The sequence below is a fragment of the Vulpes vulpes genome, chromosome 1, assembly GCF_048418805.1.
Source record: "Vulpes vulpes isolate BD-2025 chromosome 1, VulVul3, whole genome shotgun sequence".
NCBI lineage: Eukaryota > Metazoa > Chordata > Mammalia > Carnivora > Canidae > Vulpes > Vulpes vulpes.
The window spans coordinates 47,077,085-47,104,389 of record NC_132780.1 but is presented as its reverse complement, the minus strand read 5'-3'; the positions used below and the strand labels follow the sequence as shown (position 1 = coordinate 47,104,389).

Below are 27,305 nucleotides of genomic sequence, written 5' to 3'. Positions count from 1 at the left end.
AGTGTTCTTAAGATTATGGAAGAGCATATGGCTTGATGCCTGGAAGAAAGAAAATTTCTTCTGATATAAGATACTGTGAGTGACTGAGAACACTGAGCCCGGACAGGGCCCTGCAAGACTTTATAAGGAAGGGAGTGTCAAATGGAGAATCAGTGGTCTAGAGCCCTCTGGTGGAGTACAGAAACTGAGGGGAGGCTACAAGTCTCCTAAACTTGCTTCCCATGCCTTCTAAGTAGCAGTGACATAGAGTGGCTGAGCCACAAAACCAAGACTCTTCCAAAATAACCGAAATGTGTAATTAAAAACCTTTGAAAAAAATCCCCATGGACTCTAGACTAAGGAAACCACCTTGAGAAAGTTTCCGTGAGATATCTGAGGGCTGAAAGCACTTCCAGATACAACTACAGGCTCAGCAGCCACTTAGTCCACTTTCTTTTTGGTTCTCATTTGTTTGTTTGCTTTCTTGCTCATTGGTTCATTTTCTCTTATTGGATGTATTGGGCTGATGCTATCTACTTGATTATTCAGCCTTATATTTCCCTGTCAACAAAGAAGAACAAACTTTTGAGGATAGGTTGATTTTTGTCAACCTCAATTATGATACAGCCTTGGGCTACCTGAAGTATATCACAGAGCCTGGTATTAGTGGTGACAGAGGGGTCAAAAGACTCTAGGGAGCACAATCAAAATGATGACAGATTCTCCCATCATAGTACCATGCTTTGCCTTATTCAATATTTGACTGTTAGGCATGTAAAGTATTTCAAGGACCTTTGGAAGATGCTTATCTCTATAAAGAATGCACACATTCTAAGCAGAGCCTCCATACATCTTGTTCACACCATAATGACAATATTAGGATTAATAGTGCCTTGATTTCAAACAAAAACTTTTTTTTTAAACAAAAACTTTTTATTTCAAGGAGCTCAATATTCCTCATCTATGCTATTCTATTTATCTTGTCATATTGCATATTCAGCTGAATTCTATGGTGGGGTCCCGTCTCACACCTTAGAAGCTCATAATATTGTTATTCCTAATGGTTATATTAAAATCCAATATTCACCATAACTTGGGGTAAATTTGAATGAATAGGAGGAAATTACAGGTGTTTCCTTATGTATGAACAGATACTCATTGCTAAGCCCCTTTATTTGGAGAGTTCTCTTAGTCAGAAATCAGTTTGGAGGCTGACTAACTCCAAAGTTAGTCATTCTCTAACTTTGTAACTTTCCTACCTTACTTCTGAGGCAAGATAGAAGTACAGTATTTCAGGTGGAATAAAAACAGAAGGTGCCCATTCATCAGTGTCAGATGAACCCCTGGGACCTAGGCCACCTGATGTTCTAGCCTTCATGGCCTATATATGATGAAAGGCCTGTGGTTCCAGTGGCATAAGCCTGTCTGTCCACTGTGGTTTTATTTTTTGTTTTCCATAACAAAACAGAGCTGCACTCTGCTTTTTATATTTGAGCAATGGCTCTAAAGATAGGGTAAGAGTCCCTGAGAGAAATCTCAAGCTTCTCAACAGAAGCTAATAGGTGAATTTGGTTCTGAGTAGTATAGATCACTGCACTTAATATGCGCATCATCTGTTGTGATGTCTTTTTGCTATTGTGGCATAACAACAAATCTCATGCTGGGAACAAGGACTGAACAAAGAATACCGATTTACCTGAATTGATATCCCCTGTGAGCAACACAGCACCTTCCTATCAATGCTGTATGTTTTCATAACTTTCAATAAATCAAATTTAAAACCCACCAATTGCCTGTCTATTGTAACTGATGAATATGCAGCCTAATAATACTTCTGGTTTCTGTCTCTATCTTTTTCAAGATAAGCATGCCTTGATTCCAACTTCATGGTGACAAATGGTTTTGGAAAATGGATCCCGAGAAAAGTCGGTATCTGTCCACAGTTCCAGGCCCAGCAGGACACACACCCTGAGAATTCCATGAACAGCAAACTAAAGGATCCATTCCATAGCCCCAAAGCCCCAGGAATTCTCAGACATTTCACTGCCCCCTCCCCTCAGTCATCCTCGTCAGGCATTCTGATAAGCACGCTGATTGATTCAGCTATGAAGCTCCAGGCCATTAAGTATAAACAGCTGTACTTACATGTGTCTGGCTTGAGCTGACTGTTGGTGATGCCAAAGTACTGGGGATTTTCAATGACAGGGATCTTGGTCATTCCAATGATGACGGCATCGGGGCCGCCCTCTGAAGATGATGGGGTGTTACTCCCATTGGAGATGTGGTGGAGGGGGCTGGCAGAGTCATCATCATTGCTGATAACTGAAGCTGGGCCTGGAGTTGGAAAAAAATACATATTCTCCTATAATTTTTAATGCCTTTTGAGCTATAATTCACACACACAAAGTTCACCCATTTAAAGTGTACAATTCAGTGGTTTTCAGTATATTCAGAAAATGGTGTAGCCATCACCATGTGATTTTAGGAGATTTTCAACATCCTAATTAACAATTATTTCCCAGGATCCCCACTCCTAGCCCCAGGCATCTACAAATTTACTTTCTGTCTCTATAGATTTATTCTGGACATTTCATATGATTGCAATCATATGTGATCTTTTGGAACACACTGCTTTTACTCAGCATGCTTTTAAGCCTCATTCATGTTGTAGCATGCGTCATTACTTTATTCCTTTTTATTGCCAATAATATTCCATTGTATGATATGCTACATTCTGCTGGTCCATTCATCCACTGATGGACATTCAGATGTTTCCACATTTTGGCCGATGTCCACAATATTGCTATGAATCTCTGTGTACAAGTTTTTGTGGAGACATACATTTTCATTTCTCCTGGGTAGAATTTTTGGGTCATGTGGTAGCCCTATGTTTAACATTTTGAGGAACTGCCAAACTGTTTTCCAAAGTAGCTGCACCATTTCTATTCCCATTAGCAATGTGTGAAGGTTCCAATGTCTTGACTTCCTTCTCCGGTAAGTTAATATGCAGCTTTGCTTTCTGTTCTCTGAACAGCTTTAGAACACTCTCTCATTGAAACTCCCAGCATGAATGCAGGATTGCCATGTCACCATATACTGAAAGGCATACTAGCAGTTCAAACACTTGAGTGCCTTTCTCCACTCTTTGGACAAGTCACTTACCTTTTTTGTACCCCTATGTCCACTTACATTCATAAAATGTGCAAAAGAATATCTGTTATTTTATGAGACTAGTGATAGAAAAGAGTATTATAAATTTAAATGTGCTTCATGAGCATGAATTGCTTTTAGGTATTATGAAATAAACTTATAACTGGTGGACTAAAATTACACTGGATGGTCCTATTACTAATCTTTCACTTTCTGCATACCCTGATAGCAATGACACTTTTGCCTACAAAATGCTTTCATGAAAATAATGGGTCAATCCCACAGCAAAGTTGCCTGCTTTGCCTTTACCTCTAATCTTATTTGTAGATCATTCTATGGATGTCTTTATACTAATGCAATAACCATAGCATTTTTCACACAAGACTTAGACTTTCTAGTCTCGAGTCTAAGAATGCATATGCCCATAAATACGATCTACTGTGTCTTGTCTAAACAATGTATTCACTGACTACTAAACCCATAATGTGTGCAAACAAAACTGGATGCACAATGGATACCAAAGGTCTATGTGAACACTTTGAAACAATTTAAGGTCTCTATAGCTCATGATACACACTCTGTAGGTGAGAAGTCGACAACCTCCCTTGACATATAGTACACGTGTTTCTGCAGTGTACTGAGTGGCCGCAGGTTCTCACAGAAGCAGACCACTGCCCACAGCCACTGGCAGAAGCCAAGAGAAACAAAGGGAGGAAAGATAAGGAGGAAAAACAAAAGACAGAATCAAGTATCAATCAAGGCAACTGTGTACCAGTGGAAGAAAAGCCTGAATTGCTACTTGCTGAGCAAGGGATTGTGCCTTCATCCAACCACCCAGCATACGTGTTTCCACACCTCCATCCTTCTCTCCCCTTTCCTTCTCAGTTAATTAATGATTTCAGTGAGAAGCACGGCAATTCCAAAGACAAAAGTCATTGTGTCATGCATTTTTGAGTCCCCTATGAAAGATACTGATAATCCATCCCCCGACCTCCAAGATTCATTTTCTGCCTCAGAAGGGGATTATCCCAGTTTGCAGTGATAACAATTGGACATACCCCAGCTAGCTGAATCTTAAGCAAACTATGCAGGAGGCAGCCAGCTGCTATTATAGGTAATTTTTTAAAGCGTCTTCTCAAGGGGATGTGCATTTCAGTTTCCTTTAATGATACACTCTGGCTTAATTCTGCAAACAAGTCCTCATACAGCCAATTTAGAATCTGTAGAACACTCAAAGCAAAAGCAATCTCGCTGGTTGTGTCCTGTGCCTAGCTCACCAGCATTAGTAAAGAGTGGAAATTCTGCCAAGAATAGCTATACAGACAAGTTCTTTCCAATCTCCTTCACCATCCCTGTTTTATGATTTGCTTCCTGACAAGCCTAGATCACCCAGAGCTTAAACCCAGAGATGGAAAATGGAAATGTGTTATGTTAGGGTTTCTGCATCTTGCCAGTAAAGCCTTCCCACCACTGGCACCCTCACTGTGTTCCTGGCACAGCTGCTCCCGCCCCACTCTGAGGTTACCAAAGCGAGCTACTGCCTGCGCCCCCAGGGTTGTGCAATCAAGGTCGCACATTTCTCAACGTTTACCCCCAGGAATGCAGGAGCTGTCATGTTCCAATACTCCACGTGTTGTCAGAAGGCCAGCGGTACTTGTTTCCAGAGCCCTTGCAATGATGAGAATGCGTTGCTTCCTTCTGTGACTCTCCCCGGGGCCCAGGTCAGGCTATCAGCATTCCTATAGCATCTAATCATTGTGGAGGAAGCTGCCATCTAGAAGGCAATGCTGAGATGCCTCCAGGAATCTGGGCTCTAAATCATCCACCATGTATACAGTGGTGCCCTTACTTACAGAATTGCAGCAAGAAGCTTTCCCTTTGCTTTTCTTCTTCCACCAAAGGACACCCTTTCCTTCCCTTGGAAAACCCCCAATTCTGAGGTAACAAAGCCCAAGGGAATGGGCTTTCGTTTGGGGAGAGGGGAAGCGGGTAAAAAGGTAAGCATGAAAGTGGTATAAAGCACCAGAGGCAATTCTTCAAAAGTCTTTTCACTTTGCCAGAAGGTTACTGTTGACAAATCTGAGCAACATACAAACCTCCACAATTTATCAAGCAAATATTAATTCAAGTGCTATTTTCTTCATCACTGATATTCTAAATCCTGGAAGATTGATATGGCTGGCAAGGTTGCAGGGATTCAGCCCATTTTTCTGTGAACATTTTGATCTAATGGAGCACAGCAAAGTTAGGTAGGGGGAAAGCTCTCAGCAGGGACAATGAATGTCTATATAATTTGACAGCAGGCTGTCTGCGCCTATCACGGGATGTGTCATTGTGTGTCTGTGCACCAGCTCAAGGAGACACCACAAAAAGACAGCAGAAGAGTCAGGGGCACATCACAGTGGGTTATAAGAAATTCATATGAAGGTTTGAAAAAAATGTCTTATAACATTAATAAAAAGTTTTAAATTGCTGGGTATGTGCCACTTGCCAAGTTTGGGAGGGGGGTAGTTCTAATTACTGAGCTGACAAATATGAGCTATGCCTGGAAACGTTTTTAGCCCATTTTTATTTTAATATGTCTCAGGTGCAAAGAAGCATTTTTCTTTCAACAGAGCTGCTTGGTAATGTATTCTGCACATCTGACTTACAGACTTTTATTTTTAAGATTTATTTACTTTAGAGAGCAAGTGGGGGGAGGGGCAGAGGGAGAGGAGGAGAGAATCCTAAGCAGACCCTGAAGTGAGCGCAGAGTGCCACGTGGGGCTCTTGATCTCCTAACCCTGAGATCACAACCTGAGCTGAATCCACAGAGTCAGATGCTCAACTGACTGTGTCACCCGGGCACCCCCAGACTTCCAGACATTTCTAAGCCTTATGCTTGTTTTCTAATAATAAGAACTGCTGAAGGTCATCTGGGGAAAGGATTTCCTTCTCTCAAGGCCAACAATGTCTTTAAGGGAAGGGGAGAAACTGTTCTTGACAGCTGTATTAACCATGCCTCTTATTTTCCGTATTCTGATGCTTCAACATCCGGGGCCTGGCTGACCCTGAAGGTAATGCCCCTCCCAGAGATAGCCAGTTCCTAGAGATGGTAAAGAACTTGCCTGAGAGCGTACCTCTCATATACAAGCCAGCCGATCCATAGTATGCCGCCATCCACCTGCCCTGTCACCCCAGAGCCAGGCACCAGACAACTGAGGACAGCCTGCCTGCCCACAGCCTGCCGAAGGTACTCAGAACAGCCCATCCTAAACCTGTTTACCTTGCCTGGCCTGTTCCTTCCCATGGAAACCACCATAAAGCCTCCTGCCCAGCGTTCTCCCATCACTCCCCCTGCCTCCTGACCGACCCTGGTGCTCCCCCTGGAGTCCTCCCACTGTGCTGTGGCTGCTCTCTTCTCTCAGAAACGGGGAGTAACAGACTATCTTTTCCATGGCAGTCTTTCTCTGACCTGTTGGCCTCACCAGACCCAAATAATAATACAACCTACATTTTAAAGCAGCAGCACCTCTGATGGACTGTGGCTCAAAGAACAATTCTGAAGAAGAATTCTCTCTGCTGTGGCCTAAAGGGGTGAAGCCCTGTTTTTGAAGTTTTCCAAGAACGCACACCTCGCAGCAGGGAAAATTGGCCTGGAAAATGATTACGGGGTTACAGTGATCCTCTGTTTAGTGGAGAGAAGACCCATTGCCTTTGTAGGAGACTTTATCACCCTGTTCCTTCTGCCTCCTGTGCCCCCTACATACACACACACACACACACACACACACACACACACTACAAAGCCTTTAAGATTTCCCAGCAGGGTACTCTCTGATATCTTGGCAAAGGGACTATGATTAACTGTATCTGAAATGTGCCCCTGGGGGAGTCACCAAACAAATCCTGAGCTGGTTGAGTTTAATGTTCCAATTTGGCCACATCTCTATTTTCACTTTGCTAGTTAAGAGCTTTTACCTTGGAATTCATGGGGGACACTTCAGGGTCAGAATTACTAATATCATGCTCAAAAAAGGAATGGAAAACAGAACTCCTTGCATGGAGGGATGAACACATAGGGGGTGGGTGGCTCAGGACCGGAAGGCTCCATGACACTGGTACATTTCCCCTCCCCGACTTCACTACCACAATACATACTAACCAACAGATGCCCAAGATGGCCAACTCTTGGAAACACACATACAAGATGTAAGGCAGTTTGCCTTTTTGCGCTTTTTAATGAATTCCTGTTCATTGTCGCTGTACCCATAGAAAGTACTGAACAAATTGGAGGGCCCCGGAGATCACACCTGATTTCAATCCCAGTGATGAGATACATTATGTGCACTCATTTGGTAAGCTACAAACTCTGCTTTTCAATTGTCAGCACACAGTCTGAATGCAAGGAATAGAATGCAATCAAGTCCAAATCAGAGCGTCTGGACGTTAGAGTCTTGTTTTGAAAGAGAAATGGTCATAAATGAACAGCTGATTTAACCAATTCAAAAATGTATTACGTCTTGGCCAATGGAAGAAGTTAAGATCCCCACTTGTCCAGACTTGACTTGAAGCCAACTTTGCTGTATGTGGAGTTTGGGTGCTATTGCATTTTATTTCCTAAAACTTCCAAAAAGCCCAGCAACTACCTAGACCTGGAGCAGCAGTTGGCATTCCTCCTAGGATTAAAAAACATCAACTTCAAAAATATAAAGCCATTTACTGAGCTCAGTTAGTGAGAGTAATGCCTTTTCTGGAAAAATCCTAGTCCTTTTTCTTGAGCAACTCAGAAACAAGGAACACAGAAAATTAACCAAGGGGCCAACACGTGTGAAGAGGAGCCAAGTAGTTTCATCCGAATCAAGCAACACAAACTTGTTACTTATCCAAAGAAGGAGTAACTACTTACCAACACCTTGTCTTGATTTTACTTTCCCAAATCCAAACCATGAGAAATCTGAAAACCACAACAAAACATAAAATAAACTTCGAAAGAGAAGCGTAAACCAAGGGCATTCAGCAGTGTCCTTAGTGAAATAACAAAACTCTCTCAAGAAGCTCCATCGTGCACCAAAGCTTCCTCTCAAACGCCTGGACATGAATGCTTGAATTTTTTGTGTCAAGATCTATTTCTCATCCCAAGAACATAGACATTCAAATCAGATAAGATACAGTAGCCTGTCTTTGAGAAAAATGGCCAAAGCCCAAAGTTAATGGCTTGCTTGCTTTCTCTCTCTCTCTTTCTTCTTCCTAAGTTTTGAATCATCTAAGCTCTATGGGTGAAAACACACAACACACTTGACAAATGCACTATGATCTGAACCACAGCAATGTGGGAAAATAATAAGAGAAAACAGATCTTTGGTGAAGCGGAGACAGGCAGTAAAAAAAAAAAAAAAAAAAAAAAAGGAACATGTAGTCCCATGCAAGAACTGACACTTGGGCTAGATGGGGATTCAAGAAGAAAAAAAAGGGGATCTTAATTCTATATGGATTCTACCACTGACTTGCTGTGTGGCAACAGGCAGGTCACAGCGGTTCTGTGCCTCCTGTACCACCACAAAGCTCCACTAAGCACGTGTAAATAAAGATCTGACAAATGCTTGGAGGTCTTCCAGGGAATAAAGCCACAGTGAAATGTCTTTTTGTTTCCTGGGCTTAACTCTTCCCTTCTACGAAATTTCCACTGGGTTCAAAGTGAACTCTACACAGCAGGGAAATCCCTGGATAAGAGGCGGATAAAGGGTAGGGAGCCCAAATAAGTAACTCTGTTTCTCAGATCTTGGGATCTATAGTGATTTTTGCAGGCCATGAAGATGTAAAGCTGCATAGAAGAGCCAATTGAAGTGAAACAATGTATATGGAAACTCTTTGCATGCTCAAAAATGCCTCACCAAGTTGTCATGATTACTCTTGTTTCCAGTAGAAGTTAACCTTCCTCCTCTGGTAGCCTACAACTTTGGCTCTCCAAACTCTAAGGCGATTTTTACTTCTTATTGATATTCCTCTGAATGTTTTTTTCCAGGTTTTAGAAGACAGAATGAAGGTCTGGCCTCTATCCAATGTCAAATAAAGATCCCTTTGCCCAGAAGACAGTTAACCTCATTCACTGTGTCCTCTGTCTAGTGAGGCAGGGCTGTGCTGTGGCTTTCTTAGATACCACTAATCCCTTTGAAAATGGAGTGCATTTCCTACGGGTCAATTTTTGTTTTTCTATATTTGTTTGATTTATATAGTCTTCATTAAACAGTTGATTGAATTTCTTAAGACTGCCTTTCTCACTTGAGTATTCTTTTTATCAAAATTGTTTCTATCCTACAGAGAACCCAATGAAAGACAAAGCCGTAGCAGTCCCTCACTGACTGTACATTTCAGATATTGTCAATCATTATAATAAACCTAACTGTAAGGGACACCTGTCCAACCCACCTTTCAAAAATCATTCCTTCAAGACAAATCCTAGAAATGGAACGAATGAGTCCAAAGAGATGAATAATGTTAAGGTATCCAAGAAATGTAATTCAACTGCTTTCTTGCTATATCTGGTCTTTCTTTTAACAACAGTCTGTGAGGAAGCAGGAGTGTATTTCCATACTTCACTCAGTGGGAAACGAAAGGGTGAATCATTTTCTGCTTCCATCCTGCCATTGGTGTGTTTCCACCTAACTGAACAATGATAGCAAATACTCTGCTCTCGTCTTTGCCACACAGAACACCTCATACCCCACATCTTCTAGGCTGGCATTGGGCATGTAAGGAGAACACAGATATGAAGAGGGTCAGAGCCCCTCTGACGTGTCTAGACATTATAATTTAAGAAGTGCCTCCCCCACGCAAGACCCTTTTCCCTTCATCCGCAGCCATACCTTATGACATATCATCCTTTGTTCCTTGACAAGGAACTAAGATAGACTTAGCAAAGGTCACAACATGTAGTAACTGAGAGACTCAAATCTGGGTTTTTTCGCTTCTTTCACAGTTGCCTTTCCAATCTTCCAAAATGCTTAGCCAGAATTAGCCAAAGTTGACATTACATTCAGGATTCAATTTTATATATAGGAAAGCACTAATAGGTAGTCATTCTTTCTCACTCATTTATTCAATAGGTGTGAGCCTGTGTAAAACCTCTGAACATGAGCGACTCCGTTTGGAGACTAACACTTCATCCTGTTTTTTGAACAATGTTTGATATTGAGCTACTAAACCAAGCAAAAGTGTCATGACTGAACCCAGGGCTGCTGAATCCACATTCTGGATAAAAACTGGACACTCTGCAGAAGATGTTCTCCTAGGAATGGACATAATGTATTCAGAAAACCAACGATGTAAAGTGTAATTAATTACATCTTCCAACCATAACGTTTGGAAAACCAACATGAGTATGTTCTAATATTTCTGTAATCTGCTAATAAAGATCTCTGGCTTGTATTCCTCAATGGGACACAGTTGGGGTCGCTCCCTGAATCTATGCTCCCCAAATTATGATTCTAAGACCCTTCCCCCAAAAGCTTTTGGTTTTTTTTTCAATTCTTCCTTTTTTTCTTGGTCAACATATGGATAACAGAGAATTCAAAGATAAATGAACTGCCCTCATTTGGGCCGGCCCTCAGGGGGCTGACAATTAAAGATTAGCTCTCTGAGAAGTATGTCTAGGTTGCATGGGGACTCAAAGGAGGAGCGTGTAATCCAATCTAAGGGAGTGGTCAAGGGAAAGTTCTCTAGCTTCTGGGTAACAGATTAGAATTACCCAAGAAGGGGAAAACCAGAGAGGGGTACTGTCACTGTCCACTTACAGCTAGAGTGGGAGCTCTGTATGTTTCAAGGGAGTGATATATCTGGAAAGGGTAGGAAACTGAGAAACAGAAGCAAAGGCCAGGCCAAGAGTTGGGGCTTTATAATGAAAATTGCAGGTAGGCTCTAAACAAAACAAAACAGCCTTGGGCCAGGCAGTAACATGATCAAGTTGAATTACAGAAAACTCACTTTGGCTGTAGGAGCAAAACAGGATTATGAGAAGGAAAGACTGAGGTCAGGTGACCTGCTAAGGAAGCTTCTACAGACATCAAGCCATGAGATAGCTGTGGCCTGAACCAGGTTCTGGGGAGGAAACAGGAGATGGCTGTTAGGCATATTTAGGGGACTCAGTAGGACTTGGCAACTCATTGCATGTTGAGGCGAATATGGGAAGTGAACAAGGAAGGTTTTGGGTTTGGACAATAGAACATATGTTCTATTATGTTCTATGCTGCTGCCCAGTGTCTGCAAGGAACTTAGAACTCAGCTGAATGGCTAACATAAGAGCATGGGTGGGGGCACAAACCCCAGATAAAGCGTCTCTGTGGAAAAACATTCAGTGTTTGGACCTCAGGTTTGGAACTCAGGACACAGGTCGAAAGCCCAAGTTCTAGAGCTCACAGTCTAACTGGAGAACACAAGCTGGATGCATACCTAGGACACTTTTCTTGTTTGGGCAAATAAAACACCTTCTTTTGCAGGCACAAATGAAAAGGCATCCAACTGTAGGTAACTTTTGACAAGCTTAATCCTAAATTGCTAAAATATGTCGAGGTTCTCTTTAACAGTGACACGATTATTATGAAAAAGAGAATCGAATTTTCTTGGCCATTGCCCAGATTTCTTAGAAAATGTGAGAGACCAGATATAGCAAGGTCACATTGGTCCTCTCCCCCTGCCCTCCTCCCCACGGAAGCTGTCCATTCTTCGATGGGGCTTTCTTGATGGATTCAAGCAGTAGTCTTAAAACCTTAATACGAAATTTCACCAGCAAAATTCTCCCACAAGGCCAAAAAGAAACAATTTCTCAATTTCCTGTGATGTTTCACCCATTGAGAGTAGAGTCCTGCCAAGCATTCTTTTATTTTCTGTTTAATAAGAGACACTTTATTCACTGCAAAATAAAGGGCCCCTTCAAAAGCAAATGTAGTTGCAGTGAGCTTAAAGGAACTTCTCTTTCTACAATCTAGACTAACAAAGACTCTAAATTATGAAATTAACCAATTAAGTCCTTCTCATATTGAAGAAAGTTCAATCTTCCCTGACCAGAGAAAAGAGAATGCAGAAAAAAAAATAATGCATTAACACATTAATAACTCTAAGATCCAAAGTAAGTGGTAATAAAGATCGCTTTTCAAATGTCTCTCAAAGGAAACAGCTAAAATTTAGGGGGCTGGAAAAGAGTATTTATGATATAGGTGAGAGAATCAGGGGCAGGAATGAGAAACAGGCACGGTGGAAGAAACCCAATATTCCCCACAGTTGCTGAATCACACAGACTCTAGATGTGATTGTCAGAAGGGCTCTGATCTCCAGACAATACGCTTCTGGATTTTTTTAATATATATTTCTAAGTTTCAGAAAAATTGTTTTCATATGTTAGGAGATAAATCAGCTTTCCTTCCTTTTAACTCCGGAGAAATTAAAATTTGCTGTGTTCTCAAATGGAATTTCTTCATTTCTTAAAGCAAAACTCACCACCCTCTACCCCAAGAAAAGCATCTCTAACACTGTAATGAGAGCAAATGGGAAAATGCGATTCACTGACAGCCTTTACTTCACCTTCAACTTCTGGTGGCCACACCCTCCCTAAAAAAATAAATGAATGAGGAGCCTCTGAGCTGCCTTTCCCCTCTAGGAAAAAATAAGCCCAGAGTAGACACTCAGTAAGTGCTTGAATGAGTGGCCCTGTGCCTGTTACCTCAAAGAACCAGGAGGACTGGTCATCGGAGTGGAAGGGAAATGAATGCAAAGAATCACTTTGTTGATGATACAATCATCTCCCTTTCCAACTGACACATAATCAAAGTGAGCAAGTGTTTATTTCAAATGAATTCCAATTCTTCCAACTCTTCAGGGCACAGAACGGTGGAGTCTGGAGCCAAGATTCTACTTCCACTTAGTCTTAATCTTTTATTCAAGGACACAGCCTTTGCATAAGTACCATCGGCACAGGCCAGGAGGAGGGTTTGTTTTTAGTTAACAGGTTCTGGACATCATGTACAGGGTCCTCCTGCCCAAATCCTCATTGGCTTCTTCCCTTTCCTTCCTTCAAATCTCTGACATGACTTATTATACCATTCTCTAGGAAAAGTAACACTGAACACCTCCAGTGTGACAAACATAAAAAAACACGTATGTGTGTATTAATGGCTGCAAGTGCTATTTGCCTTCTGAAAGCTGTATTTTTCTGGGGCCACAGTGTGACTATGCATTCTGTACCTCCTTGAGGTTGGTTGTAGTTGTGCAATTGAGTTGTAGCCAGTGGGAGGTGAACAATGATGGTACCACTTCCAGGCCAGTCCGTCAAGACTTCCTGTCACTCCCTGGTCTTTCCACTACCATTGGTCCAGAATGGAAACAATGCTTATGGCAAACTTGGAAGTTATGACATGAAGATAGCAGAGAAGTTCTCTGCTAATTCTCCCTCTATTCTTTTGGAAGTAGAGGCAGTATAGAAACCGAATTATTCTCCCTGAGAGCCAATGAAGCCATTCCAATTGTATCCATATGCAAAAAATAAACTATTGTGTTTGAACCATTACCCACTTTGGGATTTATTTACTATGGTAGGGAGCTTTTGCTAACTAATGCATGTAGACAAAAAAAAAAAAAAAAAAAATATATATATATATATATATATATATATATATATATATATATTTATATTTGAGGTGTTATGAAAGACCCCAGGACTTCCCAATCCTGCACATGAATTCAACATCATGCTTTCATGTATGTTTGTGTCTTTCTTTCCTTTTTTTTTAATTTTTTTATTTATTTATGACAGTCACACACAGAGAGAGAGAGAGAGAGAGAGAGAGAGGCAGAGACATAGGCAGAGGGAGAAGCAGGCTCCATACACCGGGAGCCCGATGTGGGATTCGATCCCGGGTCTCCAGGATCGCGCCCTGGGCCAAAGGCAGGTGCCAAACCACTGCGCCACCCAGGGATCCCCTGTTTGTGTCTTTCTAGAGCAAAAGTCCACATGTTTCACTGGATTTTCAAGGGGTTTTTCACTGCAAAATTCTGAGAAACACTGAAATTTAAATAGTTTTGCAGACAAAGATGTAAATGCATAGTATTCTACATTTGGGTCCTATTTAATTATGTTCCTGGTCAACAGTTGAATCTGGGTGCTGAGAACCATACACCACCTCTCAGCTGGACTTCAACTCACGTCCTGCTCCACTCTCACCTCCCCCCAATCTATTCTCCATGGAGCTTCCAGAATAATCATTCTCAAGTAGAAATCAGATGACCACATTCCCCCATTTAACTTCCTCTAGGGGTTTCTCGAATTTAGTATAAACTTCTGATCCTCACTATGGAGTCCTACGTGACATCGCTTTAGCCATCTCCCATGAAGCCTACACTCTGGCCTCTTTCCTGTTCCTTCTCACTTTGCACATTTTCTTGCTTCCTCCCAGAATCTTCTTCTGGGCTCTCTTTCTGCCTAACCAATGCTCAGCCTTCAGGTTTCAGGTCAAGCCCTGCATCCTCAGCCAGGTCTGAACCTTACAGCTTTAGCCAGAAGTCAGTGACTGGCTTAGATGAGGCTCCCCTCAAAGCAGACTCTGACCCAAGGCCTCCAGCGCAGGCAGGGAAGGAAGCCGGCAATGGAGGTCTTATCCAATGGGGCTCACTGTGTGCAACTGGAGTTCAAATCCCTGGAGGTCTCCGGGAAACGGTAATGAATGCATTTTAGAGTCATCCCCACCTTTGGTGGGGAAGCTGGGTCGTTTACACTGCAGCTGCATCTGCCCCTGTTCCAGGACTTCTGGCTAGAATAAAGCACCAAAGCAGAGAGTCATGGGTGCTGGCAGCAGGGCACGGTGGGCAGGCACAGGCGGTAGATGCCGAGCAGGTACAGGTGGGACACCAACAAGCATTTGCTACGGGGATCCTATCTACGTAGTGTCTCTTGCAGAGACCCTCAAGAAATACTTGTCGAATAAATGAAAACATTTCTTTAAAAAGCATAATAAAAATAAGTTCAGCAAGTCTAATGAAAATGCCAATATGCAGATTATACACTCAACATAAAAACTGCTGTTTTGCAAATATATTTGCTATCCCTCTGATGCATTCATGGCACTCTAATGGAACCTCACTGAGGACAGTATTTAAAGATGAGTACTGAGAACCTAGCACTCCAGGCAGGAGTGTGGAGTAAAGATGCTGGACTACATGTCGGAGGGGCGGGGGCAGTTCTCCCTAAATACTACAAGAAACGAACCGCATGGCCTTCAGTGAGTCACTTTCCCCTCACAGGCTCTGTTTCCTACACCATGAAGACAGAGGTTGAGAAAAGGCATTGAAGGTTCATTCAAGCTCAAGCAGTCTCTAGTACTAATAATTAGGCACATATGACTGAGAACAGATTGCCACACGGCCTTATATAGCTTCCCTGAGCATGGGTATTTTGGGAATGTGAGATCATGTGCAATTTAAAGAAAAGCACTCAGTCAACTGGCCTAGATTTTCTCCTGCTAAATAATGCTCAGATGCTTTTGGGTCACTATATTCCCATCTTGAATATAGAGAAGGGCCTGGCTGTAGAAAAGCAATTTTAGAAAACAGTACTTACTAAATACTTGCTATATGCCAGGAAAGTTACGGGAGATTAGATATTACTTTAATTAGGAAAGATTCGTCAGCTTCTATTGCCATATTAAAAAAATAAAAGCAGACCAAAGCTTTAAATCCTACAGACTTAAAGTTCAGAAGCCTCAAGTGGCAAAAGATGAAACCAGACTTGCTTGGAATGTGGCAAAATGTCCTGATCCCATATATCAAACATTTAGCTTTAAGTCAAAAAATGCCGACTACTTTCCTCTTTCGTTTAGAACACGTGGAATATTTCCAAGAAAATCCAGTTGGTCCACACCTTAGTTATTCACAATTAAACTGTATAAAGCATTGTTGTTTCTTTTTTTAATTTTAATCTATTGCAAATTCCAAAGGCTTTTTTTCTTTAACAAAGGTGGTCATAGTCTTCCCTGGGCATGTAAAAAAAAAAAAAAAAAAAAAAATGGAACCTGAAACTCCTAATAATTAGTTTCCAAGCTGGGAACTTTGAGAAAAGCAGGGGAAAGGCCACCTCTGTATAACAATAAGAGTTGACAGACGTGAAAGAGTTACATCAAAGCTTTGTCTTTTTAGGGTACAACCCTAGTGAGAGCTCAAGATGCTTTCTACACACATTTTTTTTTCCCCTTTGGCCACAAGCTCCCTGCAGGGAAGGCAGGTGATGTCTGGGAGCACACACCCCAAATCTCCTTGTTAAAACTGCAAAACTGTTGGGTGGATGACTGAGATTCGCCCCCAAACCCTCCTTTCTCTGCAGAGCAATATTGGTAAGCCCTCAGAGCGAGTGTTTGCAAAGGAAATTGGTTGAATATGAGGGAATCATCCTAGAAGTGATATTACTGACCCTCAAAGAGAATGACAAACCCATAAGGTCTGGCAAACACTTTATGTCAAATTCCCATGAGCTTTTGTTTCCATGGAGAACCAAAACAATGACTCAGACCTTGGCTGACTTGGTCAGACCTGTCAATTGTGCCCAGGTGCCAAGTGAGGCCAAAAGGAAGGGAGGCTACTCTCTCCACTCCTCCTTCCACAAGGTTTGCTGCCACATTAAATGCATTTGGAAATGCCTTTGCAGTGTCTGCTATATATTTATATTTATAGTTATATTTGTATTTAGCATACATTATTTATATTTATATGTATATAGCATGCAAATTATCTCTCTCTCTTTTTTTTTAGTTCCTCTAAGCTAACACTTGCTATAGTTAATGCAGAGGACTGTGTAGGAATTTTTTGTAGCTGTATTATGGAATTTGGGAGGGAGAAAGAGGACGGTAGCATTTCTAACCATGATTCCACCATAGGATATTCTCCACTTTTAATTGTGCTCAAATTTTTCCTGTTGATCTGGGAATGTGATGACCTGTTTGTGTCATCCTTTGGCATCTTCGTCTTTCTTTTCAAAGATCCGCTGTCTCCCTTCCCATCCTTCCACCCACCTCCACACTCTTGAATTCCAGCTACGGTCGGGGAATGTGTAAGGCCAATACAATAGATGGGATGTTTATTTAATTTTATTACTGTGTGATCTTCTATTAGGAAGTTTCCATAATGGAATAGAACATAATAGGATTATACACACTTATAAAGCTGGGTGCTGAATAAAAGTAATTGAATAAAATGACCATAAATAGAACAAAATGAAAACCAATTGTTTAGGATGGAATGTCGGTCACACATGAATTAACCATCGGCCGCTCCCAGCTTCCTATCACAGGAGGTGGCAACACAATGCCAGTGGAAGAAACCCAAACCCATAAGACCAAACTGAATTTCTTTCTTTAGTGTTTTCCCACCAAATGCCCCACAACTCTTTAAGATCCACTGCTTTTCTGGAAACAAATCAACATTGACAAGGTAGGTCAGTGGTTCTCAAAAGGGGACGGTATTGTCTCCCAGGGGAAGGTCAGTAATTTCTAGAGACATTTGGGGTCATCACAATGGGAAGGGTAAGATGGAGGGTATGTGCTACTGGCATGTAACAGGTGGAGGTCAGGGATGCCTGGGTGGCTTAGTGGTTGAGCATCTGCCTTTGGCTCAGGGCGTGATCCTGGGGTCCTGGGATCGAGTCCCACATGGGGCTCCCCTTAGGGAGCCTGCTTCTCCTTCTGCTAATATCTCTGCCTCTCTCTGTGTCTCTCATGAATAAATAAACAAAATTTATAAAAAAAAACAAACAAAAAAACCAAAAAACACATGGAAGCTAGAGGTGCTGCTGAACTGCCAACAATGGACAGTCCCCCATAATAATGGATTTAAGGCCTAAAAGGTCAATGGTGCCAAGATTGAGAAACACTAGCCTAGGTCATGGGCCATCCCTCAACCTTTTTTCCTTGTTAAAAAGACACCTTAGCCTGTCTACACTCACTGTCGCCAAGGGAGTTCAGTCTTCCCTCATGTTATTCCAATATTCTTGTCACTGGGATCCTTGCTGCCAGTCCCCTCCTGGGGGCTCTGTTTTTTTCACTTCTGCTGCTCCCAAACACCAACACCAGAGAAAGCTGTTCTGGCCCTACAACTGAGGGGCCATGCAGTGTGGACAAGAGCCAGGTTTGGACTCCAAGTCTTGGGTTTGAGACTTGGACCCACCATTTCCTGGCAGACACCCCACAGTGACTGGGTTTCTCCAAGAGTCCCTCCTCAGAGCAAAAATCACTGCCTTGCTCACCTGACAGGCCTGCTTTAGGATCACACGATCTGATGTGTCTGTAAGGAAATAATAAAGTCCATACTCCTCAATATTCAAAACCTTGTCCTGGCCCCACGACCTGGCCCCAGCTTTATCACTTATGGCACCCCTTAACATTCTCCAGAGTCCAGTTAAACTGTTAGTTTGCTTTCCTTAAGTGAATATGCCTTAAATTTCCCTAATTCTCCATTAATCCACTTGAAAACTATTCTTTGACCACCTGATTGATGCAGAACAGTGTGACAAATGCTGGGTTTATAAGGCAGAATAGAATAAAATAATCGCAGTTGCATCTAAATTCTGTGTCATACATCCATGAAGGCAAGAGAAACAAAAGCAAAAATGAACTATTGGGACTTCATCAAGATAAGAAGCTTTTGCACAGCAAAGGATACAGTCAACAAAACTAAAAGACAACCTACAGAATGGGAGAAGATATTTGCAAATAATGTATCAGATAAAGGGCTAGTTTCCAAGATCTATAAAGAACTTATGAAACTCAACAGCAAAGTAACAAACAATCCAATCATGAAATGGGCAAAAGACATGAAGAGAAATCTCACAGAGGAAGACATAGACATGGCCAACAAGCACATGAGAAAATGCTCCGCATCACTTGCCATCAGGGAAATACAAATCAAAACCACAATGAGATACCACCTCACACCAGTGAGAATGGGGAAAATTAACAAGACAGGAAACAACAAACGTTGGAGAGGATGTGGAGAAAGGAGAACCCTCTTGCACTGTTGGTGGGAATGTGAACTGGTGCAGCCACTCTGGAAAACTGTGTGGAGGTTCCTCAAAGAGTTAAAAATAGAGCTGCCCTACGACCCAGCCATTGAACTGCTGGGGATTTACCCCAAAGATACAGATGCAGTGGAACGCCGGGACAACTGCACCCCAATGTTTCTAGCAGCAATGTCCACAGTAGCCAAACTGTGGAAGGAGCCTCGGTGTCCATCAAAAGATGAATGGATAAAGAAGATGTGGTTTATGTATACAATGGACTATTCCTCAGCCATAGAAATGACAAATACCCACCATTTGCTTCAACGTGGATGGAACTGGAGGGTATTATGCTGAGTGAAATAAGTCAATCGGAGAAGGACAAACATCATATGGTCTCATTCATTTGGGGAATATAAAAAATAGTGAAAGGGAATAAATGGGAAAGGAGAAAAACTGAGTGGGAAATATCAGAAAGGGAGACAGAACATGGAAGACCCCTAACTCTGGGAAACAAACAAAAGGTGGTAGAAAGGGAGGTGGGTGGGGGGTGGGGGTGGCTGGTTAGCAGGCACTGATGGGGGCACTTGACAGGATGAGCACTGGGTGCTATTCTATATGTTGGCAAATTGAAAACCAATAAAAAAAAATCAGAAAAAAAATAAATTGTGTCATTTTGCCACCTTTTCTTTTTCTACCTGAAATGTAACCTTCAAGCTATATTTTTGACCATTAGACTCCATTCATCCAACAAAATCCATCTTAAAAGTCACTCCATCAGGAACCAGTTCTTCATTTCCCCAAATCAGAAATACTCCTGTTGACATGGAGGTTGTTTGTCTCACAAAAAATACCACATTCTCTAGTGTATTAATTATTTATATAATTGTATTTCTCCCATTAGCTTTTGAACACTCTGAGTTGAGAAATCTTATTCAGTTCTTCTCCCTCTTCCATAAGAGCTTCATAACAGTTACAACAGTGTCAGGCAGGGCGCTTTACACATGGTAGGTAAGTCAGTAAATAGCTCCATTGCTGAAGGATTTAAAAATAGGGCATGAGATGTCCCCCCAAATATAGTAGAGACTGTGTTGTACAGCAAAAGCTAGACAACAGTAGGGACATTCATCACGGTTGACTACCGTCCTCTGTATTTCCAAAACACACTGTTCTTTCCCTATCATAGCTCATCTCACTGTGAATTTTAAGTATCCACTTACTTGTTGTAACCTCTCCTCAAACTCTAAGTTCTTTATAAGCAACAAATATTTGTATCTTGTCTCTCTATCTAGAGCACTGAGCACAGTGTCTGGTATATTTTGGGTGCTTCACAAAAATTTGTTGAATGAATAAATGAACGAATTCCAATTTCTCACCTTTGCATTCTTTGATCAACAGCCAAATCTGGTTATAACATGGGTTCATGGCTATGTCATTCACTGCAATGTTCTCCTCTCCTTTCTGGCCCAGCAGACGATTGGACCCTCTCTTCCCTACCAATCCATGGTGTTTGCTTATGTCAATGAAAACATAGTAGAAATAACCTGTATCACTTTTAGGCAGAAGATTTAACAGTCAGCCCTGGGTTTTCCATTCTCTCTTCCTTCTGCCACAGTGAATGAAGCCTCATGTTTTGGTGGTAGGATCCTAAAGTCCTGGGTTTCTAAGCAGCTAAGATAAAGAAAGGCCTCCTGCCTACCTATGTTGTATATGCAGCATACACATAATCTTTTCTGTTTTAAGGGTTGTTTCTGCAACCTAAACTAGGCTATTCTGACTGTTACAGGAGTGAAGTTCCAGGCGTGCTTTATTAAGAGGCAGTCCTACCTATAAAACTATAGGTTTTTACTTTTTTTAAGATTATTTATTTATTTATTCATGAGAGACACAGAGAGAGAGGCAGAGACACAGGCAGAGGGAGAAGCAGGTTCCATGCAGGGAGCCTGATGCGGGACTCGATCCCAGGTCTCCAGGATCAGGCCCGGGGCTGAAGGTGGCGCTAAACCGCTAAGCCACCCAGGCTGCCCTGGGGTTTTATTTTATAAAAGGACTCCAAAATGTGTAAGAGAGCACCTGCCCACAAAAATACCCCCTAACACACATACAGGTGTGTACATAAATATGTAAATGTTAATGATAAGTAATGCAAAAAAATTTTTTAACTCATTGTAACTCATTTTGTGAGATGAGTTATGACCTTGTAAACAAGCCACATAGAAGGCCATGCCTTTGTTCCAAAGACACTGCCTGTTTGTCACAGTTTTTGAGCTTGTCTTCAGGAGTTATTTTGAATTAACATAGCAGAGTCTACCAACTATAGAGATCTTCATTATTTGAGGGGAAATTCTCATATTTTTAATAGTCAAAGATCATTTCGAACCAGGTCTGATGGAATATGCAGGTGACTAAGCTGGGTCACATTACCATTATTAAAAATATCAAGGTGTCTGATTCTATGGGCTCAGGCCTCTCTTTTTTGTGAAGTTCATAATTTTTCACTAAAGGCACTTCTAAAGGATGAGTTCCAAAAGGGCTTCTGTCTGGTGATTCTCATGTTTTTTATAGTTTTAGAATAATAACTAAATGTTCATCTCCAGAAACCAAGAAGGTCCCTACATCTGTGGTCATTAAATAGATCCAAAATGATCAGCTACATGGCTGGGTGTTCTTCTCTACATGCATTAGAAGCTAACTAAGCACATTTACTCTCAGACTATAAATCCATGAAAACAGTAGACTCCTGATGGATAAGAGCCCACCTAAACAGGACGGATTGGAGATGCACAGCTGGGGATTATTGTTTTCATTTGTCTTCTGGATTGTATACCCCCAAATCCATGTGTTGAAGCCCAAATCCCCAGTGTGGCTGTATTTGGGCTTTAAGGAGGTAATTAAGGTTAAATGAGGTCACAAATGTGGGGTGCTAACCTTATAGGGCTTGTGCCCTTATAAGAAAAGACCTCAGAGCTTGCTTTCTCTACAAATCACAGAGGAAAGGCCATGTAAGGACACAGTGGGCAGGTAGCCATCTGCAAGCCAGGAAGAGGGCCTCACCGGGAACTCTACTGGCTGCCCCTTGACCTTGGACTTCGACACTCTAGAACTGTGAGGAAATAAACATCTGTTATTTAAGCCAACAAATCTGTGATATTTTATTACAGTGACGTGAGCAGAGTGTTCTAGTTTGTTTGTTTTGTTTGTTTATCCTTGTTGCTGTTTGGATTGCCATCCTGCATGTACTTCCTCTTCCTTAACGTGTAATGATTTTCATTTGGTTTACACCCACCCCCAGACAGCTAGTGTGATTCAAGATGGAACCAATGTCTCAAACATAAAAAAAAAATCAGCAGTTCTACTTCCAGCCCACTGAGAGGGAGAACTGGCAGGCAGTCTGATCAAGACCAAACCTAAGATGCGTGTACAGTTGATGCAAGAGATGTGTTTTTCCTGCTGAATGGGCGTCTGGTAGGAATGTAGCATCAGGAGTGGATAGAAGGAGTCATCTTTGCTATAACCATTATTAAGAGAAAAGGTTTTTTCCAAATAGAGCCAATCCAAGGGAAGAGAGGTAAAAGGTGGATCCTGCTCACAGAGTTTGGGCCTCAGATCAAGCCAGATCCAGAGCTTGGTATTTATTGCTGAAGACATTTACAACCGTAACCCACCAAACTAATACAGGGACGGGCCAACAGTGGTCTTAACTGTCAGCAAGTCAGACCTGCATCACCAAAGGCCAGAGTGAATGGGTGCCCTCTGTTCTTTCATGCACCCAAGTGGTACTGCCCTAAGCTAAAGTTGGACGGGCCTGTTCCAGAGATGTAAATGTCCTGCTCTTCAATGGCCTGTTTGACATGATGAAAGGCTTTGGGATTTCAATGACTTTGACTCCTCTGGAGATGGGAGGACAGCCTATGTTAGCAATTTGCATGGGCATTAATAGACATATACTTTAGCTATTCAAATATTTAACTAGCTCTTTTGTTGGTGTTTTGAATCCCAAAAGGCTGCAGCTGCCTGTTTGTGTCTGTTGTGCCTTTAAGGGGCTTGCTGATTCAGTAGGATCCCTTGAATGCATTAATTAGCCTTCTCTCATTTTCCCAGCCCATGCCTACGAAGAAACGAGCATTTGCAGCTCCAATTGCCTAACGATGTGAGTCTTGAGGGTACCAGCTAAATAGAGGCTCAGAATTGCCTGCTTTGTGATGGGCAGTTTTATGCTGGCAGCAGCCTGCATGGCAAGGGTGTGTGGCTGCATGATTAATTTATTGGCTATCACTACTGGCAGGCGAAGGAAACACAGGCCCCGGATTAAAGTGTAACAGGGGAGATAGGGCATTAATCAGCCCAGGTACATGAGTCAGAAAGACATAAGGATCCAGAGAAAATAAAATGTTATGGAAGGCTGGAAAATGATTTATCATTTTTAATATATATCATCTAAACCCACTCTTTATAACCGCTTGTCAGCCTCCACGTTATAAAGACTCAGACAGGAGAACACTCCTTCCTTAAACATGAAAGTGAAAGATGCTGGTGGGGAAAATAAAGAAGCATGAAGAACGAACAGACTGTAAAAGAAAAAAAAAGTGTTCATTTTAAAGTAAATTTCTACTCCTTTCTTTTTAAATGATTTAGAAATATGGCTTTTGCTTGGAAAAACTGCATTCTATCGGTCAGATGGGAGGGAAGATGAAAGTCTTGTCCACGAGAGCCAATTTATCAGATCATTTCCAAAATTATTATAATATGAGAAAATGTACTTTCAAAGAGTATGTGTGCGTGGTGGGCTGACCTGTTAATCCAACCAACTGAATGACTGTTAACTAAGAAGCCTTGAGCTGGAAGGTTGGTTCTGCATCATCAAGCATTCTCAGAATTGGACGATAGCAAGAATAAAGTCTAGATTGGGTTGAAAATTGTATGAAGAGAGGCATCCCTTCCTTTGTTAGCAGTTACTGTTCCTCCTTGGCTTTTTTCAACCCAAGAAATTATAAGAACCATCTTCGGGAAGGCTTCCCTTTGGCTAATGGGCACACACAAAAAAATAACAAGCATCCTTTTGTATTCTGCAACATTTTACAACTGCTAACAGTTTTTCCCAGTTCCCCTCTGGAAATGTCAGGTGTCTGTAGCACAGGCAGAGAGAGATGGAGGACTTAAGCAAGTTACTCAGAAAGGTTGGGAAATGTAATGATCGAAGATATTAGGGGGTCTGTTGTCTACTCCTTTATTTCATCCCCTTCACAAAAATTCTTTGGCTTGGTCTGAACATGGGAGGACTTTGTGCTATGTCTATAAACACAGAGCCCATTGCTTTTTTGTGAATAGTGATAGCTCCATGCTCACACTGGGCTGTCTTGCCTCTGCATCTTGACTCCATGTCCCTGCTAATGTCTATCTCTTTCCCAGTTTCTCCTATCTATCTTTTGCTGCTCAAGAGTCACCTCCTCCAGGATACCTACCTAAGCACTTCAGATTGGACTACATTTTCTCCTCTCTGCTCACATAAATTTTTTTGCATAAAATCTTGATGATACCCATGTATTGTAATGGTCTTATCACTGATTTTTGTCCTCAATTAGATGATAAATTCTTAGAGCAGAAACTTCTCATCTTCCAAGGGTTTATTCCTATGTAGAGGCTGGCGTAAAGCCTCCATCCCTGGCAACAGACCCCGGCAGGGCTGAGGCATCACACTGCACCCTGATAGTGCCCCATAGAATTGCTCAGCTCAGGGCAGGGTCACGCTACATATGGCATACCATTAGTGATCCATGCCTCTGAGCTCGAGCTCTTAGTCTTCAAAAATCTACCCATCTGTAGAGCCCCAAACACTGAAGGACAATAGATAGATGCCTCTGTGTGAAGGACTATGAGCAATAAGAAAGGTCAGAAGTTTAGGAGACCTCCTGGTGGCTGGTGGAATCCTGCACTGGGCAGGGAGGCAATCAGAGAGATGCAATGTATGGGACACATGCCTTATCTATTTCCTAAGCCTTCCTGAATACTCCAGGTATAATGCTGCTTGACTATTATTGAGCCAGAGAATCCATCCATCAACTAAAAATGTTTAGATTGGGGTACCTGGGTGGCTCAGTCAGTTAAGCATCTGCATTTGGCCCAAGTCATGATTCTAGGGTCTTGGGTTCCAGACCTACAACAGGATCCCTGTCCCTGGGGGAGTCCGATTCTCCCTCTGCCCCTCTCCCCCAGATGCTCATGCTTACTCTCTCTCTCTTTCCAGTAAATAATTAAAATATTTTTTAAAAATAAAAAATGTTTAGATTGAAAACCTACTGTGTGCAGTATTATGGAAAAGGCTAGCATTTACTGCATTCTTCCTATGCATGACCCAGCATCTTACTTGATTGTCACCATTACAGCATCAAGTAGGTATGATCCCCATGCCTCAGGCACAGAGGAATCAAAAATCTTTAGGTCACACAGACGGAAATGAAGCAACATAAACATGTAGTCAAGAATTAGTCAGAAAGCCTGGATCACAGACATAAGCAGAGGGTCATCCAAGTACATCCCCTCTCTTGTGCCTCTCCTTTCCCTGATACTCACCGTCTTTCATAAACTTCTGGAAAATTGGGTGTTGGTGGTCTAAGATCTCATAACTATTGTATTGGCCCTAGCAATGGGTCTAGAACTCAGCCATCCATTTGTTCTCCTAGATGTTCAATGAGGCTTACCCTCCACCCCCAATTTAGCCTAAAGGAACAGATGGTTCTAATCAGTGCTACCAGGTGGTGATGATGCCAGGACCATGGACAAAGTGCAATTCCAACTCTCACATAGAGGAAAACCCCAATGTTCACTGAAATCAGGGGCCCTGGGAAAGCAGAAACTTCTCATCTTTCAAGAGAAGAGGTTCCCATGCAAGTAGGGCACCTCCTGATGACCCACAGTGGGCCAGAGAAGCAGCATTGTGGGTGGATGACAAGAAGAAGAAGAGCAAAAGCCAGAGCTCCAACCCCAGGCGCTTGGTCATTTACCAATGGTCCTGGACTAGAAGTCAACTCCTGAGGTAGATCAACAACTTGGGTCACAGGTCTTCTTTGGGGTTCAGAGTTGATTTTATTGTGTTGTCCAGAACATGGATGGCATTCCATACATGATGCCTTAGATACAGTGTTTATTGCCTGATAATGTAAACATATGTTTTATGAAGATAACCCTGGCAGTCATGGAGAGAATGATTTGCAGAAGGGCAACACTTGAATCAGGAAGGTGATGGGCTCAGAGGCTATTGATTGAAGAGATCAAGGGTCTCTTCACATGGAACATGTTGCAATCCCCAGGTATGCTCAACATCCAGACTAAGATTGCTCAGTCCTTTCCTGTGTGTAAGAGGTATCATGGCAGACAAGAGTGGCTGGAAATGAAAATAGGGGGTTAGGAGGGATTCCAGATTTGATTGTGTCATCAAATTTCTAAGCAAAACGATAAATAATTCTGCCTGGTTTCCATGTTTGGTCTATAGGAAATAACACATCTGCACATGTAGAAACATCTGGGCCACTAAGATTTTCACTTTCAGTGGAATGCTTCCCATCAGATAGCCCCGAACTTTGTTATCCCCCAGATTCAACCGGGGACAGAAATTCTTTCACTCATTTATTCAACAAACATTAATTATAATGAATTATCTTAAGACAAGGATGGACGATGATTCTTGTCATCGATGCAGCTTACATTCTGTGGAGGAGACAGATGACCAACAGCAACAATAAGGAAATATGTAGCATGTCTGCTAGTGACTAGGGCTTTGAAAAGAAGAAAGTCAGCAAGGGGACAGGGCCAATCAAATGAAAGCAAGGACTGCAAGTTGATAAACAGTCACAGGAAGCCTCCCAGAGGTGATGTTTGAGGAAATGAGAAGAGCATTCCAGAAAAAGAAAGAGAACCACAAGTACGAAGGCTGTGAATGTAGAGTGTACCCAGGATAGCAATCTGGGAGACAGATCAAGAGGGCTTGGGCCAGGTGAGCAGCAGGGGATGGGGAACCAAGCAGTGGGATTCTAGATGTATTTTGAAGGCGGAGCTGATAAGGAGTTGGGCAAGGGATATGAGTGAAGAGAGGAGTCATGAAGTCTCACAGGTTTATTGAGATGAGTTAGATGCTGGGAGGATCATGTCCCAGGGGAAGGCCTGGGGCTCTGTA

The 27,305-nt window shown here is 42.1% G+C and overlaps 1 protein-coding gene across 4 annotated transcripts in view; it reads right to left on the bottom strand.

The window, feature by feature from the left end:
* The window catches only part of NTRK2 (neurotrophic receptor tyrosine kinase 2), a 332,550-nt gene that overhangs the window by 145,235 nt on the left and 160,010 nt on the right, over positions 1-27,305 (bottom strand). For 2 of the 4 annotated variants that reach the window (XM_025984167.2, XM_072763245.1), the window contains exons 13-14: positions 8,018-8,065; positions 2,125-2,313 (exon numbers count right to left, since the gene is read on the bottom strand). In XM_025984167.2, the coding sequence (XP_025839952.1) occupies positions 2,125-2,313; positions 8,018-8,065 (237 nt within the window). The remainder of the gene's footprint in view (positions 1-2,124; positions 2,314-8,017; positions 8,066-27,305) is intronic. The other 2 variants (XM_072763240.1, XM_025984169.2) reach the window with 1 other exon arrangement.